This window comes from Bactrocera latifrons, unplaced genomic scaffold (genome assembly GCF_001853355.1).
Source record: "Bactrocera latifrons isolate USDA-ARS-PBARC rearing strain unplaced genomic scaffold, ASM185335v1 scaffold_316, whole genome shotgun sequence".
NCBI classification, from domain to species: domain Eukaryota; kingdom Metazoa; phylum Arthropoda; class Insecta; order Diptera; family Tephritidae; genus Bactrocera; species Bactrocera latifrons.
The window spans coordinates 144,398-161,290 of record NW_017536808.1 but is presented as its reverse complement, the minus strand read 5'-3'; the positions used below and the strand labels follow the sequence as shown (position 1 = coordinate 161,290).

General features: G+C 37.1%; 1 protein-coding gene across 3 annotated transcripts in view; it reads right to left on the bottom strand.

Moving 5' to 3' along the window:
* The window catches only part of LOC108970940, a 32,559-nt gene extending 16,580 nt beyond the window's left edge, over positions 1-15,979 (bottom strand). For 2 of the 3 annotated variants that reach the window (XR_001993512.1, XM_018936672.1), the window contains exons 1-2: positions 13,523-15,979; positions 5,169-5,600 (exon numbers count right to left, since the gene is read on the bottom strand). Coding sequence is in view for 2 of the 3 variants with exons in the window: in XM_018936672.1 (XP_018792217.1) it covers positions 5,169-5,317 (149 nt within the window). In the remaining variant the exon portion in view is untranslated. The remainder of the gene's footprint in view (positions 1-5,168; positions 5,601-13,522) is intronic. The other variant, XM_018936674.1, reaches the window with a different exon arrangement.
* Positions 15,980-16,893: the final 914 nt, after the last annotated feature.

The following is a 16,893-nucleotide window of genomic DNA, read 5'->3' as shown; positions in this document are numbered from 1 at the left end:
GATCTGAGTGAGGAGTATATAAATTATGTGTGATACAAATGACTTTGCAGGCAACTCTTCTTCTATGGCCAAACAAACTGTAAATGCAGTTTGTAGCAAGTGCCTTTAGGCATGAAGGTGTCAAATAAATTGAAGTATTAGGTGGTTACTGACGAGTATGTAATGATTTGCGGGAGGTTGAGTCGGTTAGTTGTCTAACGTATAAATAAATTTTATTAAATTTTATTAGATTTTAGTTTACGAAACGATCCATATAATTAGTGAAATCGTAAAATCAAAAAGATTTTTTCACTTTACACATGCTGTATATATTTACATATATAAATATATGTATATACAACAGGTATGGAAGGGCTAAGTCGGGTGTAACCATACATTTTATGTTTTCCCAACCTTCAAAAATATGAAAGGCCGGGAAATACCTTTAGCTGCTGGCAACATTTTATATTAAGTATCAATATCACACACTATCATCATGACACAGACAAAAATAAATTTCCCTGGGTTTTATAAAGTATCTCACATACAATCACCAATGGTATGAAATATAAAACGGACAATCTCATTTTCATTGTGATAACTCACATATTGGCCGATATATGCGATATGAAGCATACGGAAGTTCGAAAATCTTTATATTAGGTATATGGGGGCTCAAAGAAGTGTTGACCCGATTTAACCCATTTTTGATACACAGAGAGATTTTAGTGTCAGGAAAGGATTCTCTCTTAATTTCGGTTGTATATCCCACAAATTTACCGATATTCACCATAAAGCCATTTTTCGTGAAATTTTGTGGCCTTTCATATGTTTTCGATTAATGGCGTTTTGTGAGCGTGGCACTGTCCCGATTACTCGCATCTACGAACTTCGTCTTACTTTTTTCCAAGGAACATGTGTGCGAGGATTTCATTGAGATATCACAACTTTATTCAATATACAACTTTCACAGACAGACAGATAGTCACCCGGATTTCAACTCGTCTTGTCATCCTGATAATTTTTACATATATACATATGTATATGTATATCCCTATATCTATCTCTATTAGTGTTAGGTGATACATACAACCGTTAGATGAACAAACCTATAATAGTCTGCAGCAACATGGTGCAAGAGTATAAAAAGCGACCATTTAGCCCATTGAACATTGTGCTCCCCAAATTCGCAACTCTTACTTGCAGGCGCATTCTTTTGCCAAATAAAATACAGTATTGTGTTAGTATAAGTATAAATACTACATTTGCACATCTGTGTTATGTGCTCGCTTTACTCTTCGCTTGCAATTACTCTTCATTGAAAATACTTAAAGAGCATTCAAATGCAGATTTAAATGCACGTATACATCTCCTACACACATGCAAATCCACATATGCATGAATACAAACAGATACTAATGTGCTTGCATGTGTAGGTGGCGCTTCGGGCTTTCAAACGCCGCTCACAGCACTTTGCTTGCACTGTTGGCGCTTTGCGATCACTCACACTTCTATGGATGCAAGCGAGCTGCATGTGTAGTACACATGTGCGCATATGCATTCACACGAATGCCTTCATTCATAAAATTTAACCCACATCCACAATAACACACACAAGCGCACCTACTCACACAATCAATACACTTGTACGTGTATGCATTTGTGCATGTGTGTATATGGCTGCTGTACAAATGCAGCCACACAAATAGCGCAAATGAATCTCCGGCTGCAGACGTAGACCGAACTCATTAACTGTTTTCCATTCATCCGAGCTCCACACCCTAGCCGCCTCCTCAGTAGCTTTGCATTTACAGTACCCACGCTATCGCTGCTGTGTCTAGCAGATATCTTTGCCTAATGCTCCTATTGTAGCGCATCGACGATCTAATCAAGCGTTGCATTGTGTTGCTGGCGCCTGCGCTTCCACCGGTACGTCCCATTGGTCGTTTTGTATAGCTGTATTTCTTTAGCGATGCGCTAAGTGCTCATGCAGATTTACTTACAGACAATCAAATGAACATACTTATGTATGAGTATATGAGCTGTAGATAATCCCAAATCTACAATAACGACGCTACGGTATTTGTAGTACTTCAAAGATAAAAAATGCCGAGTCAGTGTTGCATTTGTATTTGATATCAGATATCACCTTTAATCGCAGTCGCAGCTCGGTGCATCTCCTCACAGTGGCATCGCTTCTCCCTTATTATTGTACAGCATCGGTAAGGCATCTAGAGTGTTCATATGGAACGGTAACCGGCCAAAGCATGACATAATAGACCTTAAGTCGTTAATTAATCCTCATTAATTTTTCTATGACGTAATCATATTGCGCAAAAAAAAAGACTTCATATAACAACAACAATATATTTTATAGTATATTATATGCATATGCCGAGGGACCAAAATTTATGAATCCATTGCCCATATTGCCTAATATAAATTATATACCCGACAGAAGCTATCGACAAGTTAAAAGAATTTTAAAAAAATCCGCAATCTTCCGAATTCTTAGTCAGAAATGGTCGAATTTCAGCACAATTACACAATTTGTCTTAAAAACAGAAAAGATGCGAAACTTTGTTTCTGAAGCCGGTTGGCAAGACTTCTCGAAAACTACTCAACCGAGATCTTTGAGATACTATTTTTAAAGACTTGGACGAAGATTTTTTTCGGTTACAACTATGTATTTGGAAAAAAAAGTCGCGAAATTTTCAATAAAATTTTCATACTTTTTGTAAAAATGGTTGCCAAAAATACAATTTTCAGTTTTTTTCCTTGGTCCAAGTTCTCAGTTAGGATTTTAACTAAAACACGTATTTCTTGCCTAAGCGAGCGCATCTTATATTATACGAGAAAAAAATTGTTGAAAAAATAGTGTTTTTTACTTTAGAAAACCCATGTAACCTCTTAAAATTTTCCACAATTTTGGAAGCCACTTATAAGTATAAGTATAATTTACATATGTATGTACTCGCATCGCATCAGGAATTGTTATAATGATTTTTGCATTGAACAATACTTATACGTTAATGAATGGGAAAATTTCAAAATTATATGAAGGATCTAGAAACTTATAGGACTCGATATTCGGTATCTAAATAATTACAAACATACCCTTAATTAACTAATGGATGCGTAACCATGCCTGTGCGTTCACGTTAAAAGTCCACGAGGACGCGAGATTAGCAACCGATGATATATAAATTGTTTTCACTTTGGCTTTTGTTTCAGTGGTTTCAGCGTGTGGACATTCCACTCATTTCTCATGCGCCTTTACCGCTTCAGACGGTGTCGGCAGAGGCGTCTGTGGTCGCGTCAATGACGTTTGTCCTACATTTTCAGACGGTTTCAGTCGCAGATATGCCGCTATCTACAGCGCAGACGAAATGAAACATTTTTAGTCTTAAAATACCTAAAATATACATACATGCGCATACATATGTATGTTCGTATAAGTGTGTATAAAGCGAAAGAAAATTCTATGCTCGAAATATCCATTTTAACTAATTGGGCGAATAAACCAAAATTCTTGCAAATTCAAAACGTATGTATGTATGTACATATATATGGTATGTGATTCCGAAAATTCATATTTCCATTAATAAACACGACATGTCAATTTGAGCAACGCAACTTAGTATGAACATCTAACTTATAAATACAATTAAAAATGTTCGAAATACCGTTTTGGGTTCAAGAGCTGACTTGTTTGAACATTAAACAAAATTAAGAAAAAAATTTTACTATTTTATAGAGAAAGCTAAATGCTATAGGCGTCAGAACTGAGATATTTTTTCAGATATTGTATAGTAACGTTTTGGATAATAATCTATACCAAATTTTGTGAAGATATCTTCTAAGATAAAAAAAAACTTTCCATGCAAGAATTTGATTCTGGCAGAATTGAATGGCATCCGAAAAATGAGCAGCTTCTTTGAAAAAAACGATCAATTTTCAGTGCTATATCTCAAAGTCAACTATAAGTTCTCCCACGTTTCCTTGCCGACATTACAAACTTTCTGCGAACTTAAGGGGTTTACGGGTTTCCAAAAATATTAAATTCTACAATATAGTATCTAGAATATTGCACTAAATTTTCAAGATCTGAGTAATAGCTTCGGAGAAACATCTTTGAGAACTTGTGCTAGGCTAAGTGTGCCGCCTTTAAAAGTGTTTTTCTCGAAACTGTGCTCTTGAAGTCGGTTGGCAAGATTTTTCGAAATGAAAATTTTCACAGGTTTTTCAGATACCATTCTTAAAGGCTTGGACGAAAGATTTGTTTTCGATTACAACTATTGTAAAAAAAAATCGCGAAACTTTCACAGAAATTTTAATTTTTTTAGAAAACGTCTGCCAAAACTCAAATAATCAGTTATTTTTTCCAAGTTAAGGTTTTAATTAAAACACATATATTTTTTCACCTTAGATGATCCTGTGAGGAGTTATCCTGCGAACGCAGGCGCATCTTTTTTCCGAAAGGTCACCGGAAATGGCGTTTCAAAAATTTCAGAATTTCTATGTTAATAGTGTATGTTTGTAACAATAAAAAATTCTAATAAAATATTTAATTTTATATAAGAAAAATGTTTAAAAAGGCTGATTTCTTACCAGAGAAACCCCATGAAAGCCCTCAATATACCCTGTTCGATATTTGGAAAGTTTTTTAGATATGAAATAACAGCAAACCCTCAGAGTCAACTACTTATATAGTCCTTGGATGCAGACTTACTTAATTAATATAGCGATGCTACTACGTTCATTGACAAATATTTTTCATTTTCACGCCATAAATTTCACTCTAAATCGAACTACACTACAAAATATGACCGGGTCAGGCAACTGCCCTGCCTTTAACAGAATATGGTCGTTCTTAATTAAATTATTTAAGCAAAGCGACTACAAACAGTTTCTTTCACAACAAGATCCGTACGAGCGTTGCTATTTATGTATGTAGTTGCATGTGTATCAGTGCTTGCACTTCGTTATGTGCAATGAGACCACTTAAGCAGCGAATAAGTAATTCATTCATACTTTTTAAGCACGCGCATGAAACGGAAGCAAAACGCCAGCACATACTAATATGTTTACGCATGTGTGTATGTATGCATGTATGTAAGTACGAATTATGTGTAAATGTATAGTGAAATCTAAAAATACCTTAACACCGGAAGTGGTGGCACACTCACCCAGCCATTTGAAAAAACAACAATAACGGCATAAAAACCCCGACGATTATGGGGTATGGGGTAATCAACTGTCCGGAGGAGCATTGCGCGCTACCACGAGTATTGACCCGGAGCGTTGAATGTTCTGGCTGCAGATGGTGACGGAACATAGTGTGGGTACCTACAGCTTATCAGCTGCGCTTTGCTTTCACAATGTTTGTTTTCATTTTGAAAATTTCCAGTTTTTTCGGTTTCTATTTTCGTTTTGGGATACTTGCTTGCAGCTCCATACAATATCTGTTTATGGCGATGTACTTATCCCATTCAATAAACGCAAAAGCGGCGAAGCGAATTCGTAAAACGGTGTCATCGCTGATTGCGTGTGTGAGTGTTCGATATTCATGTGGATTGGTGTCGAGTCGGTGTAGATCGTGGTTTACAGATAAGAGTGCACTAAAATGAAACGAAAGCAAACATAAATGTTATGTGTAAGGCAAACAGTTCATGTATGTACATACATATATACATATATGTATATGCATGTATGGTAAGTGTGACAATAATTGCTAGTTCACACACGGACTCTTTTGTTGCCCACATCGGTTTTTTGTAGACGAGGGTAGGACGACGAGGAAAGACGAAAGGAATGTGCCTTAAGTAATCGTGTGGCACGCTTTGTGCTTTTTCCCGTGACATTTCGTTGCTAGAGAGTAACAAGATTGCGGGCTTTTAATACTACCCAAAGGGTCGAAGACGCCCGTCATAAATATGGCCTTGAAAATATTTATAGCGGATTTTCAATACATTCTCATGGATTAGGGTATTTCCGAATAAAGTATTTCTATGAAAATATTATAAGCAGGTATTATACATATTCTTCTCCTCCACTTTCAAGATAATTCCTTTTAAATAAAATATGAGGCCGACATAAAATGAAGCACACTCTAGGCGTCGCGTAGCCGAACTGCACAAACTTTTGCGAAAGATTTATAATCCTCGTGTGAACGCACAAAGTGACACCAAAAGAGTATCTGCCGATAGTGAGCGACAAATAGTCCCTATGTAAACGCCATCTAAGTATGTACGTATAGGAAGTACGAATGAGCACAATCAATATGTGGGAAAAATGCAATTGTGAATGAATTCATTGAATAACTAACAATTTAACACAAGAAAAACGCATGTGTATGGGTGTATGCGAGCATGATTGCAGCAATCAGACGTGAGTACACGCTTATGAACATAGCATATACCATAATGACTGAACGACAACTCTTCTTCAAATTTGACACTTTCGGTGAGTTTAGCACTACCTGCAACGCTTACCTTGTTTGCTAACCCAATTAATAAATTCATGATTTCGAAATAACTGCGTAAAACTCTACCTGGACCTCGGAGCAAATACTTGAATTCACTCACCCTTTCGTTTAACTTCCATTTTAATCATGAATGGACGACCAGACTGTCACTGTCAAAAATCTTCTTTTCATTTCTTCGATACATTTCCTAGAGATAAATGTTATTGCACTTATTTTCCAAAAACAATCACGTAGGCATTAGACTGAGTGCACTTCGCTATCTTCGCCGCATTGCTGCCATTTCCAAACATCAACCGCAGCTCACATTCTTCTAATGCTTAAAGCTGGCACATATTCGCCACATTTTAGAATAACCCTAATGCGCATATAAATAAGCGAGTACTTACAAACACAGAGGTGCCAGTAATCAGACACCAATCCAGTCGCGACGCTTCGCTTTATCAATGGGGACGGCGAAACATGAATTCATGAATGAATTAAACAACAAACAGATTCACACAGCCAACGCACACATAAATCGATTGCAACACCTACAAGCTACTACTTATGAGTGTTTATGCATAAATGTACATACATACAAATACATACATACGCACAACTGTATGGTAGAGCATTTATATTTGTGTGTTTTTATTTGAAGACCCCATAATCCGGCGAGCAATGATAGCAAACCGATCACAACAACGACCACAGCAACACGACGGCAATAAAATCGGCAACGGAAGTGAACTCTGCCACCAGTGCGGTACACTGCTGCAATAACAATAGCAATGGACGTCGTGTCAACAATAAGCGGCATGCATGCGGGGAAGGCACACGCTGTTTACAGTTCGCGGAGAAATGAAGCGCGAAAGGAAGTGGCCTCCTCCGTCGTCACCACTCATGGAGGCAAAATGAAAATACTCACACACAACTGTTCAGATGGTGGGAAGCAAACTGCAGCCAGCACCTCGGCGCATCGCATGACATCCAAGTGCTAGCGCAGAACTGCGGCTCAGCGCTTCACTGCCGCTGCTACTGGTGGCCATGGATGGAGGAAATATGGTGCACACAATTTATGGAGGCGAGTGTTGTCACAAATGCTGGCATTTACATGGGTAACTGTGAAGTTTATATAAATATATCGGCGCTTTTATACATGCTACGTCTGTGTGTTGTGAGCATTTGGTTGCATACGCATGATTATAATTGGAATGCACTGCAAGTTACGTAATATGCGCGCTGTGACAGCCAACAAACCCATATACACAAAGTCATATATGTAATTTATAAGTGTGTGTGAGAGCGCGCTTGGTTTTCTGTAGTTATGTATTTGTGACGAAAAGGCAAAGCAAGCAGTTTAGGAAGTGGAAGCGCGAATGCGCTACAAATAGAAATAGAAACAGAAACCCAAACGAAAAGTGAAGCGAAGTGAAAATGTAAGTAGGTGCAACATACGCATGCGCATACACTCATATCGGACAAAGCACACTCTTTCAAGTAATTTTTTTGCTACTTCACAGGAAGGAAGTGGCCCAACAACAATAGCTAGCTCGATATGGGAACAAATTGGCCATAAAAAGTGTAGCAACAACAACAACAATTGCTTTTCAACCGCACAAGTAATTGAAATTACGAATACAATTCCGGCAAAGTAACACAAGGAGTACGATTTTTATAGTTAGTTTTCTTAATTTGTGCATGTTTGCAGAAGAAACACCGCTGCCGGCCATGGGTTTCAACTGTCGACGCACACAACGCTCGTATATATTGTATATACATACTTACATACACATATATGCTTGTGAGTGCGTAATCGGAACATTAGCGGACTTCCATTTCCGCCGTAGCATGTTTTTTAGGTGATTAACAGAAGACTTTAGACAGAACAGTTATAGTTGCGAGAAATTCGTATTTGCGACAAAACTCATGAGATAAAAAAAATAACGGTATGTAAAACAATCGAACAATATAAATATATGTCGCAACATATTAATGCTTCAAAGAGGATTCTGGGACGGAAATGCAAAATCTCATGTCATTCTCGTTTATATTCATTATAAGATGATAAAAGTTTTATAACCGGAGACCTATTATTAATTATTTCGCTAATTTCCTTAGAATCGTAACAGTTGCTGAAGTTGTCGTGCTCCGTAAACCGAGTTTTTCAATAAGAGCGCAACAAAAGTACGCTTTGGGATATTCCCGTGAAAGTACATTCGATGTCATTATGTATGGAACTCGATTTCTTTTGCATGACCAACACTGAATCTAATTTTAGATGGTTTTCAAGCATAAATCGAGCGACACTGCTGCAATTTCACGTCCGATATTCATACCGAGTTCATCAATCGTCGCTACCTTGATAGCACAGAGCACAGTCAAGCCTCCACAGAAAATAGACTAACGGCACCAAAACGCACGACCGAGGCGGCCAATTGACTGGACTATTTCGTAAGATAACACGTTTACCAAACTCGGTTTTCAATAAATCGATTATAATATTCGCTGTGTGGCTTGTGACGCCGTCCTGTTGGAACCACATGTTGTTCAAGTTCATATTATGCGGGACAAAAATATTCGGTTATCGTTGAGCGGTAGCGATTCCCGTTCACAGAAACGTGCCGATCTTGCTCATCACGGAAGAAATATGGCCCAATGACACCGCCGGTCCATAAACGGTACGACGAAGCGATTCAGCCAGAAATCAGCCTCATTTTTTTCGATAAAAATCGGGTTCAATTTCAAGTTTTTATCAGCCCAATTCACGAACTTACGACGATTCTGGTGGTCAAGCGGTTTCAGTTCTTGCTTCAATTTGATCTTGTAAGGATGTAGGCCAAGATCTTTTCGCAAGGTTCGCCAGTACAACGTCACATGCATACAGAACGACATGTGAGAGACTGATTTGGGTCTTCCTCATTTGATGCGTTAGCGGCAGTAATATTCCCGACACTACGCGCACTTCTTTGTTTACTGGCACATTTTGTATTGTGCCTGTGCATTCAAATTTTTCCACTAAACGCTCAATTGTTGATATGACATAACGAATATGACGACCATAAATTGGACATAGCGTCATTAAAGTTCGAAAGTCTGAATTTCGGTTGTAAATTTAATAATTTGGCTCATTGAGTCGTGTATCCTTCCACAATGAAATGGCCTTACTGAAGAGAAATGTCAAAAGAACGGAAAAGATATGGCGTCGTTTGCTGTCCTTGTCGGTGTACTGAAAACCCATTATAAAGTCCAAATATAACCGCTGTATCTTAGCTCCAAACTGTATTAGTATCACAGCGCTTAATCAACTAGATAAATCTGTCAAAAAGGGCGAGATGAGCCTTTCAGGTATGCCGAGAAGATTGGTTGTGTTTGTTGGCACTTATTGACAGTTCTCAATTTTCTTCCATTCATACAGTGGAAAATACATTTTTAGCTTCGCAAACCAATATGTATGTACATATATCATAAATACGCGGAAGCACAAGTGAAATGTTTAGCATGTTCACCTGTTTATAAATAAAACTCTACAAATCGGAGCACCATACTTCCATTGTAACTTTTTCTGCACTACTCCGATCTATCCTGCGATAGATATACAGTTATTTATATAAATAAATACATATATGTGTGTATGTAAATGTTTATCTGCTGCTTACATTTGCACTTATTTACATTGAAATTTTGTATTTGCCTCCCATCTTCATTTTCCGCCTCAGGGACGATATTATAAAAGGTGAAATTTCACATAAAAAGCGCAAAAGTCTCAATGAACTGACGTCAAAACATTACAAGGCCGCCTCTTGATATGTGCGTCATCAAAATGGAGGCATAAAATTTGTATGGCAAATTGAAGAGAAGCGAAATAAACAGTCTTAAAAAAAATTCAATACTAAAAAACAACAAACACAATACATAAGTGGTTAAATTACGAATTTTAATGCAATATTAAACTAAACAAAAGTTCGGTTAATCCGATGGTGTCAAAAGTACGTATGTACATATATATATTTATACGATTTGTAACTGTAATTTGTAGCTTTAGCTTCTTTCAACTTTCAAATTCAGAGTAAATCTCAACTCTTTTTTATGAATTAGAGGCAAAGAAAATACTCAATGAATATGCGGCATCATTGATATGGCAAAGTATTTGCGGAGAAAGTGAATTGAATTGCCATGACATTGAGATTAAGCAGCGCTGAATATCCGCCTTTAAGCAAAATGCACCGGCGGACGCCCGTTATTAGAAATTACTTATGGGTGATTCACATTCAGTTTTGCTACGCTTCGTTGTTAAATTGTCAAGCAAAGGTAGAAACTCGCAACTTTAAGAACCCAAACACGGCACTACACCTAAAAGTATGCAATATATTACAGTATTTTTCGCTATAAAGAAATACTCAAAAGAAATTTCCAAATGATGTTTCCACCTAAAAGTATGCAAAAATTTTACTATTATTTTTCCACCGTTTGCATTAAAAACATATTCAAAAGAATTTTCCAAATGATGTTTCCTGTAATCAGCGGCCTTTGAAGGGAATGCAATAAACTTAGCAAAGGCAACACTTCTTCAGTTTTGTATTAAATCATATGAAACTGTAAATCAATTAGTATAACTATAAGCTATACAACAGATATGCAGGCTTATTATGTAGAGTTTTAATTTTTTGAGTATTTTCATATGCAAAAAACTTATTGCGCATTTAAATTTGCGACAATGGGCAAATATATTATATGCATATATAAATATATGCAAACATATGGATGTAAAAACAAGTCAGCCATCATCGAGAGTAGATTCGCTCGAGACATTTGAACGTTTGCTCCACATTTCGCTCTAAAGCTCTGCTATAAACTCACATATTTACATACATACATAGACAAAGTAAGGCTAATATGCATACAAATATATACAAAGCCACATACATATGTACATGGTTAGCACTTAGTGTTATAGAAATTGCCAAAATTGTTGAAATTGTTCAATCTGGTTTCTCATAGTATTTCTATACATATGTACTTATATCCATGTGTGTATTGTATATATGTAGGCATGTACGCCAACCCTGTTGAGTTAGCGATTTTGTGCTATGAACAAATTGAGATACCGACATACATTGAAAGTAAACCTATTTCCATATATACTGTTTGTATGTACATACATATATATGTATGTATTAAGAAATCATCACTTAATGCTTAAGTGCAAATTTCGCTATTGTCTGCTCACAAATTACTTAAGATACGTATCAGTGAAAACAAAGCGCTTGGAATAATATAATAACATAAAGTTCACATCTAGCTTTAGGTTTCAGAATAGTATTTCCTAATGCGCCTAAAAGTAGGTTTCAAAGAAATGTAGATATATCAGCAATCGATAATATTTTGCTTCTACTTCAATGAGTTCACTATTTTCGCCTTCTAGATATATTTTTAACTATGTAATGTTCAACGAGGCCACATATAAAAAAATTCCGCAGATTTCAACACTTTGAAACCGATTAAGCGTGATCTTCCTATGTACATACATATATGTTTAAGCTAATCAATTTATTGGAATACCTTGTGAATCGATCGATAACAATGAGTGCTCAAGAGAAATTGAATCGAACTGAGGATCCTCTATTTTTATTCTGATGACAAGTGAAGTATTAGTTTAGTAGATCTGGCAACATTGCTCAAAGCGCACACCAACACAATTATTATCTCGCTCGCACTCATTCGCTCATTGTCAACGGGACACTCTCCCAGTATTACCTCTACAACATAAGTACATATGTACTCTCAAGTGTGCCACACACTGGCATTTGAGTTCATACATGTCTATAATTGCATATGTGTCATAGTCACTGCGTAATCATATTTAACGCATATCGTTTTTCTTAAGTAGCGAGACATTTAATTAATTCATTCATCTGCACGCAAACAAAGCATTGTTTGATTTACACTGATATCTTCAGATATGTGTGTAAGTGTGTGTGAGCTTATAATTTTCATGTTGCATGATCATGCATTGAATGCTATGTTTATATGTACATATATGTATGTACATTTCATATCAAATAAACGGTTTGATTACTGCTGTTACATGTCCGCCTCTGCATATCTTTGGTCAACTGAACTACATATCTAACGATAAAACTACGCACAATATAAAGAAACCGTTTGACAAATAGAATCATATTTTAATGCGAAAAAATAACTTATTGTAAACAGCGCGCCGTCCATGCATTGGTCACATGCGTCTCAATGAGCTTATCACAGTGCTCTTTGTATTTTGCGGCACTTGACTTGAGCTTGGAAGCTCATTTCATTTGTATACATGTCTATATGTAAATATGTCTGTCATATAGGCAAGTCATTTCTCTTTTAGGATACAGTTTTGCTCGCAATATAGCTGCTGAGAGCAGACATTTCTAATTTTTATGCACCTGGGGGAATCCCCGTCAACGTAACAGCTGATTTAATTACATCACGTATAAGGTTAGATACAAAATATCTATGTACTATGTTTGAACTTATAAAAATGGCTAAAATCGTCTTCCCTTCTATTTTAGGCTGTTCAAAGCTGCAAGGGTATTATTTGCATTAACCATAATACCTGTAAGCGGGGCTTTGCAGCTAAGAACGCATACCGTGTTATTATATATAATTTTTATATGTGATATAAATAATTATGTATCTTATGTAAACATGTCTTATTTTATATAAAATCCAGCTCTTCATACTTTTAACTCTTTAAATTATATAATAAGCTTACGCGCTTTTATCAGATAAGACAATGGAATGATTTTGTCACCAACGCCAATATCACTACATCATTTACACCTTCGCCGTCCTCCACCAACCTAATGTAAACCAAACCTCAGTCAACGTACCCCTCCTACAACAACCAATCTCGAGTAGTTCGCAACGCTCACAAATTGGACCAATATACTTGCAAACATATTTATATACATACATATACGTATAGCTATATGCATGAACGTAATTAAGTATATATGTAAACATAGTTAAGGATGGCGTATACTTTAGAAACACACATTTAGGAACATACACTTATTGCTGAGAACTCACCTCACTCCCGTGCCAGTCTCAGGCTCCGTTTCATGCCATTCCATTCGGCTACAAACAAAGACAGTCTCAGTCGTTCTTCATTATTATTAATAATATTATTATTTTGTTTTTTTGGGAAGACGAGACGTTGCTAGTAAGTTACTGACTGTTGCTGCTCGTTGATTTCTGATTGTAGAGTACTTCGTTCGCTGTTCACTGTTCCGCTGCTCACTTACTTAGAATCGCTTACGTTTTCATACAAGCACGATTTTGGGCATGCATGTGTGCAGGTCCGTGTGTTTATATCTATTCTTTTTTAAATAGGTGCATATATTTGCGTAGAAGTCGGTTGGCGTCGATATAACTCAACACTTTCCATAAAAATATATACACGGCGTAAAAAGTGGAAAATAGTTCAATGTTCTCGACGCTCGTGCCATTGAAAATTGGTGCAAAGTCTGTTTTAGTTTCATTTGCTCGTAGTACTCATTGTGACGGAAGTGTTTTCGCTGAAGTGGTTGCTGTCGTTGTTATTGTCGTTGTCTGGGCTTTTCAATTTCCATTTCATTTGCAAAGTGGTGATGGCGTTTCTGCTACCGCGCTCCCCTTTTCTATATTATTTGTTCGACTACAATTGTGTTACTTTTGATTGCTTAATTTCTTCTGATTGTTTATTATTATTATTGTTGTTGTTTGGCATTTGAGCTTGCTATCGCAGTTGAGCTTCTTTATACTCTCTATTATCATGTTTACAAATTATTTAAATTTGTACGCATTGTCGTCACAGACCCAGCAGGAAATCTTTGCGTGTTTTTTTACTAACGCATTCCCAGCAGATATTTTCAAGTATGTAAGTATATAAGAAATACATCATATCACCATGTTACTATTATAGATTAGACAACATTTAAATCAGGATAGCACATTTCAGTTGTCCACTTCTAGACCTAATCTCTTATGTTTGCCTTGCGGTTTGTTGCGTGGCACGATCTCACATAAAAACGATTGTCATTGATCCAGTTTTAGATTGTCATTGCCTTCTATTTTATACCAACAATATATGTAAATATATGCATTCTCGTGGCTAAATTCATCCAAATATAATCCACTTCTCCGCYCCGTTTCGTCTTCTTAATATATACGTACATTTATGTGTGTGTGCGTATATCGGGCCTCTTAAATTGGTTAGAAAAATCATTTGTTTCAAAGTTCACATTTTCACTTTATTGTCTTAGCCTCATTTATTGTTGTTATGAATATTATTGTCGTCATTGTTGTTCTGCTTGTTGTTCTTGCTTTCGCCCTAAATTAGTTGTTCAAGTGGCGCAAGTGGCGCTATAAAGTCGTCAACCATACCGACGAGGCTGGCCTTCTCGACAACTACAACCACAACAACAACAACACTAACAATAATAATAACAATTAAAGAACTTAAGTTTCGGCGACATTACTCGTTGTCGTTAAATTCCGAATCCGCCTCGGTTTTCGGTAGCGCATTCGTACAGCGACCAACAATTCGGTAGAACGAATAGTTTTCGTGTGTCCAAATAACGAACCGACGAAACAAAGATACGACAATTGCGGCGCTGACACTTCTTGCGCCAGTAGCATAAACCACCAAAAGCTCCACGGAAAGGCATTTGAGCTGAAGTCAGGCTTTTTTTTTTGTTTTTGTTATGAGCTGCACTCTATTACTGTCAACACCATCGCCATGAACGGCATGATCGGCGAATTCCTCCCCAACGACAATAGCTGAGCACTCGCCAAGCTCCATGCTCACGTCGTAGCTAGTTGGTCAACTGCGTAGTTCGCAAACATTTTTAGTTATTAATTATATGCGTTTATTTCCAGTTTTATTTCGCACTTTTACATTTAGATGTTATTCTCATTACAAGCACTTTTTCGCCTTTTTCCATCCTATCATTAAATTCATTTGTGTAAATCGGAAAATCGCACAGTTTTCGAACTTCGAACAAATGTCTATATATTAATTTATTTATCTACGTACATTTGCATACTTGAGAATTAACAGTTAATAATGTCGAACATTTTCAGAATATTAGTTTCCATTATCGGTTACTTTTTTATTGATTCTGTTGTAATTCCACTAATTTTGCGCTAATTATTGATAGTAATGCGCAGTCGTTTCAGTACCTTGTTCACTTCAAATTCACAAACACGACACAGCACCACAGCACCACAGCACAGCACGTCAAGCTGGCAACCGACCATCCAACAACTGAACGGCAGAATTCATCAGCACACCACCTAGAAACGGCCAAAGGCCAACGAACGACGAAAAACTATGAGCAGCCGTCGCTTACACCAACCATTGAGCGCTCAATCAACACGTCACACATAGTACGGTACACCAGCGACCAGCGACCATCGCATATTCCAGCTGCTGTTGGCCGCTTAACTGACTTCTGCTGCCTCTTGGCTTTGCGTCTTGTCGACACTTCTACGATCTGCTGTTACTCACAGTCCCTAACCATCTGATTGTAAGTGTTCGTGTCTCGTAGCGCGCAAGGTCAGAAAATCTTACATAGTATGTAGTCAGAGCGCACATACATACGCAAAGTGCAATATCTAATACCAAAATGAACAGAAATATTCTTTCGTTTAAACATTGCCCATTCATATATATCATATATACATACGTATATATATACACACGCGCACCTATAAACACAAATACCAACACCGTATGAGCGCGTATGAGTGCGCCGTTTTCCGTTCCCACAGTTCGGCAACAGCAAAACATTCTTTACAATTTTCTCTTCTCCACACCACACTGCACTAGTATTACGTGTACGTACACTCACCCTCTAACCAAAACATCGCCAACAAAGTGCTCAATGAAAGGCACATTTTTACACTCACAATGGCTTGCCTCTTTTGTGAACGAGTACCCATAGCGCAGTCATTTCTCATCTCATCTCTCCCGTGGAAAACTTACTATATGGTATATTTGAGCCTCAATGACTTACGAGTATATGTATATGTATGTATGTGTGTATTTGCTGTTGGCGCTTCCAGTATATGTGAGAAATCGCAACGTACACGTATGCGAGCATTACTATTTGACTGCGTACGCTTCATTCGTTCATTATTTGTTATGGTTTGACGCCAGCTTATTCCTATTGCTGTCATGCACTCATTGACAAAGTTAACTGGTTGACAGGCCGATTCCTGGCGAACTGACTATTATACCAGCGTACTCACTTTCTGGGTGGCTTACTCTGATACAAGCTAATTCATACAGTACAATATTAATGTGTATTTGTTATTTATGAAATAATGATAATATATAGCTTCTGTTAAAACAGTAAAAATGGCATAGTACTATCAGGACAAAACAGAACAGAAAAAATACTAGACCAACGTCGACC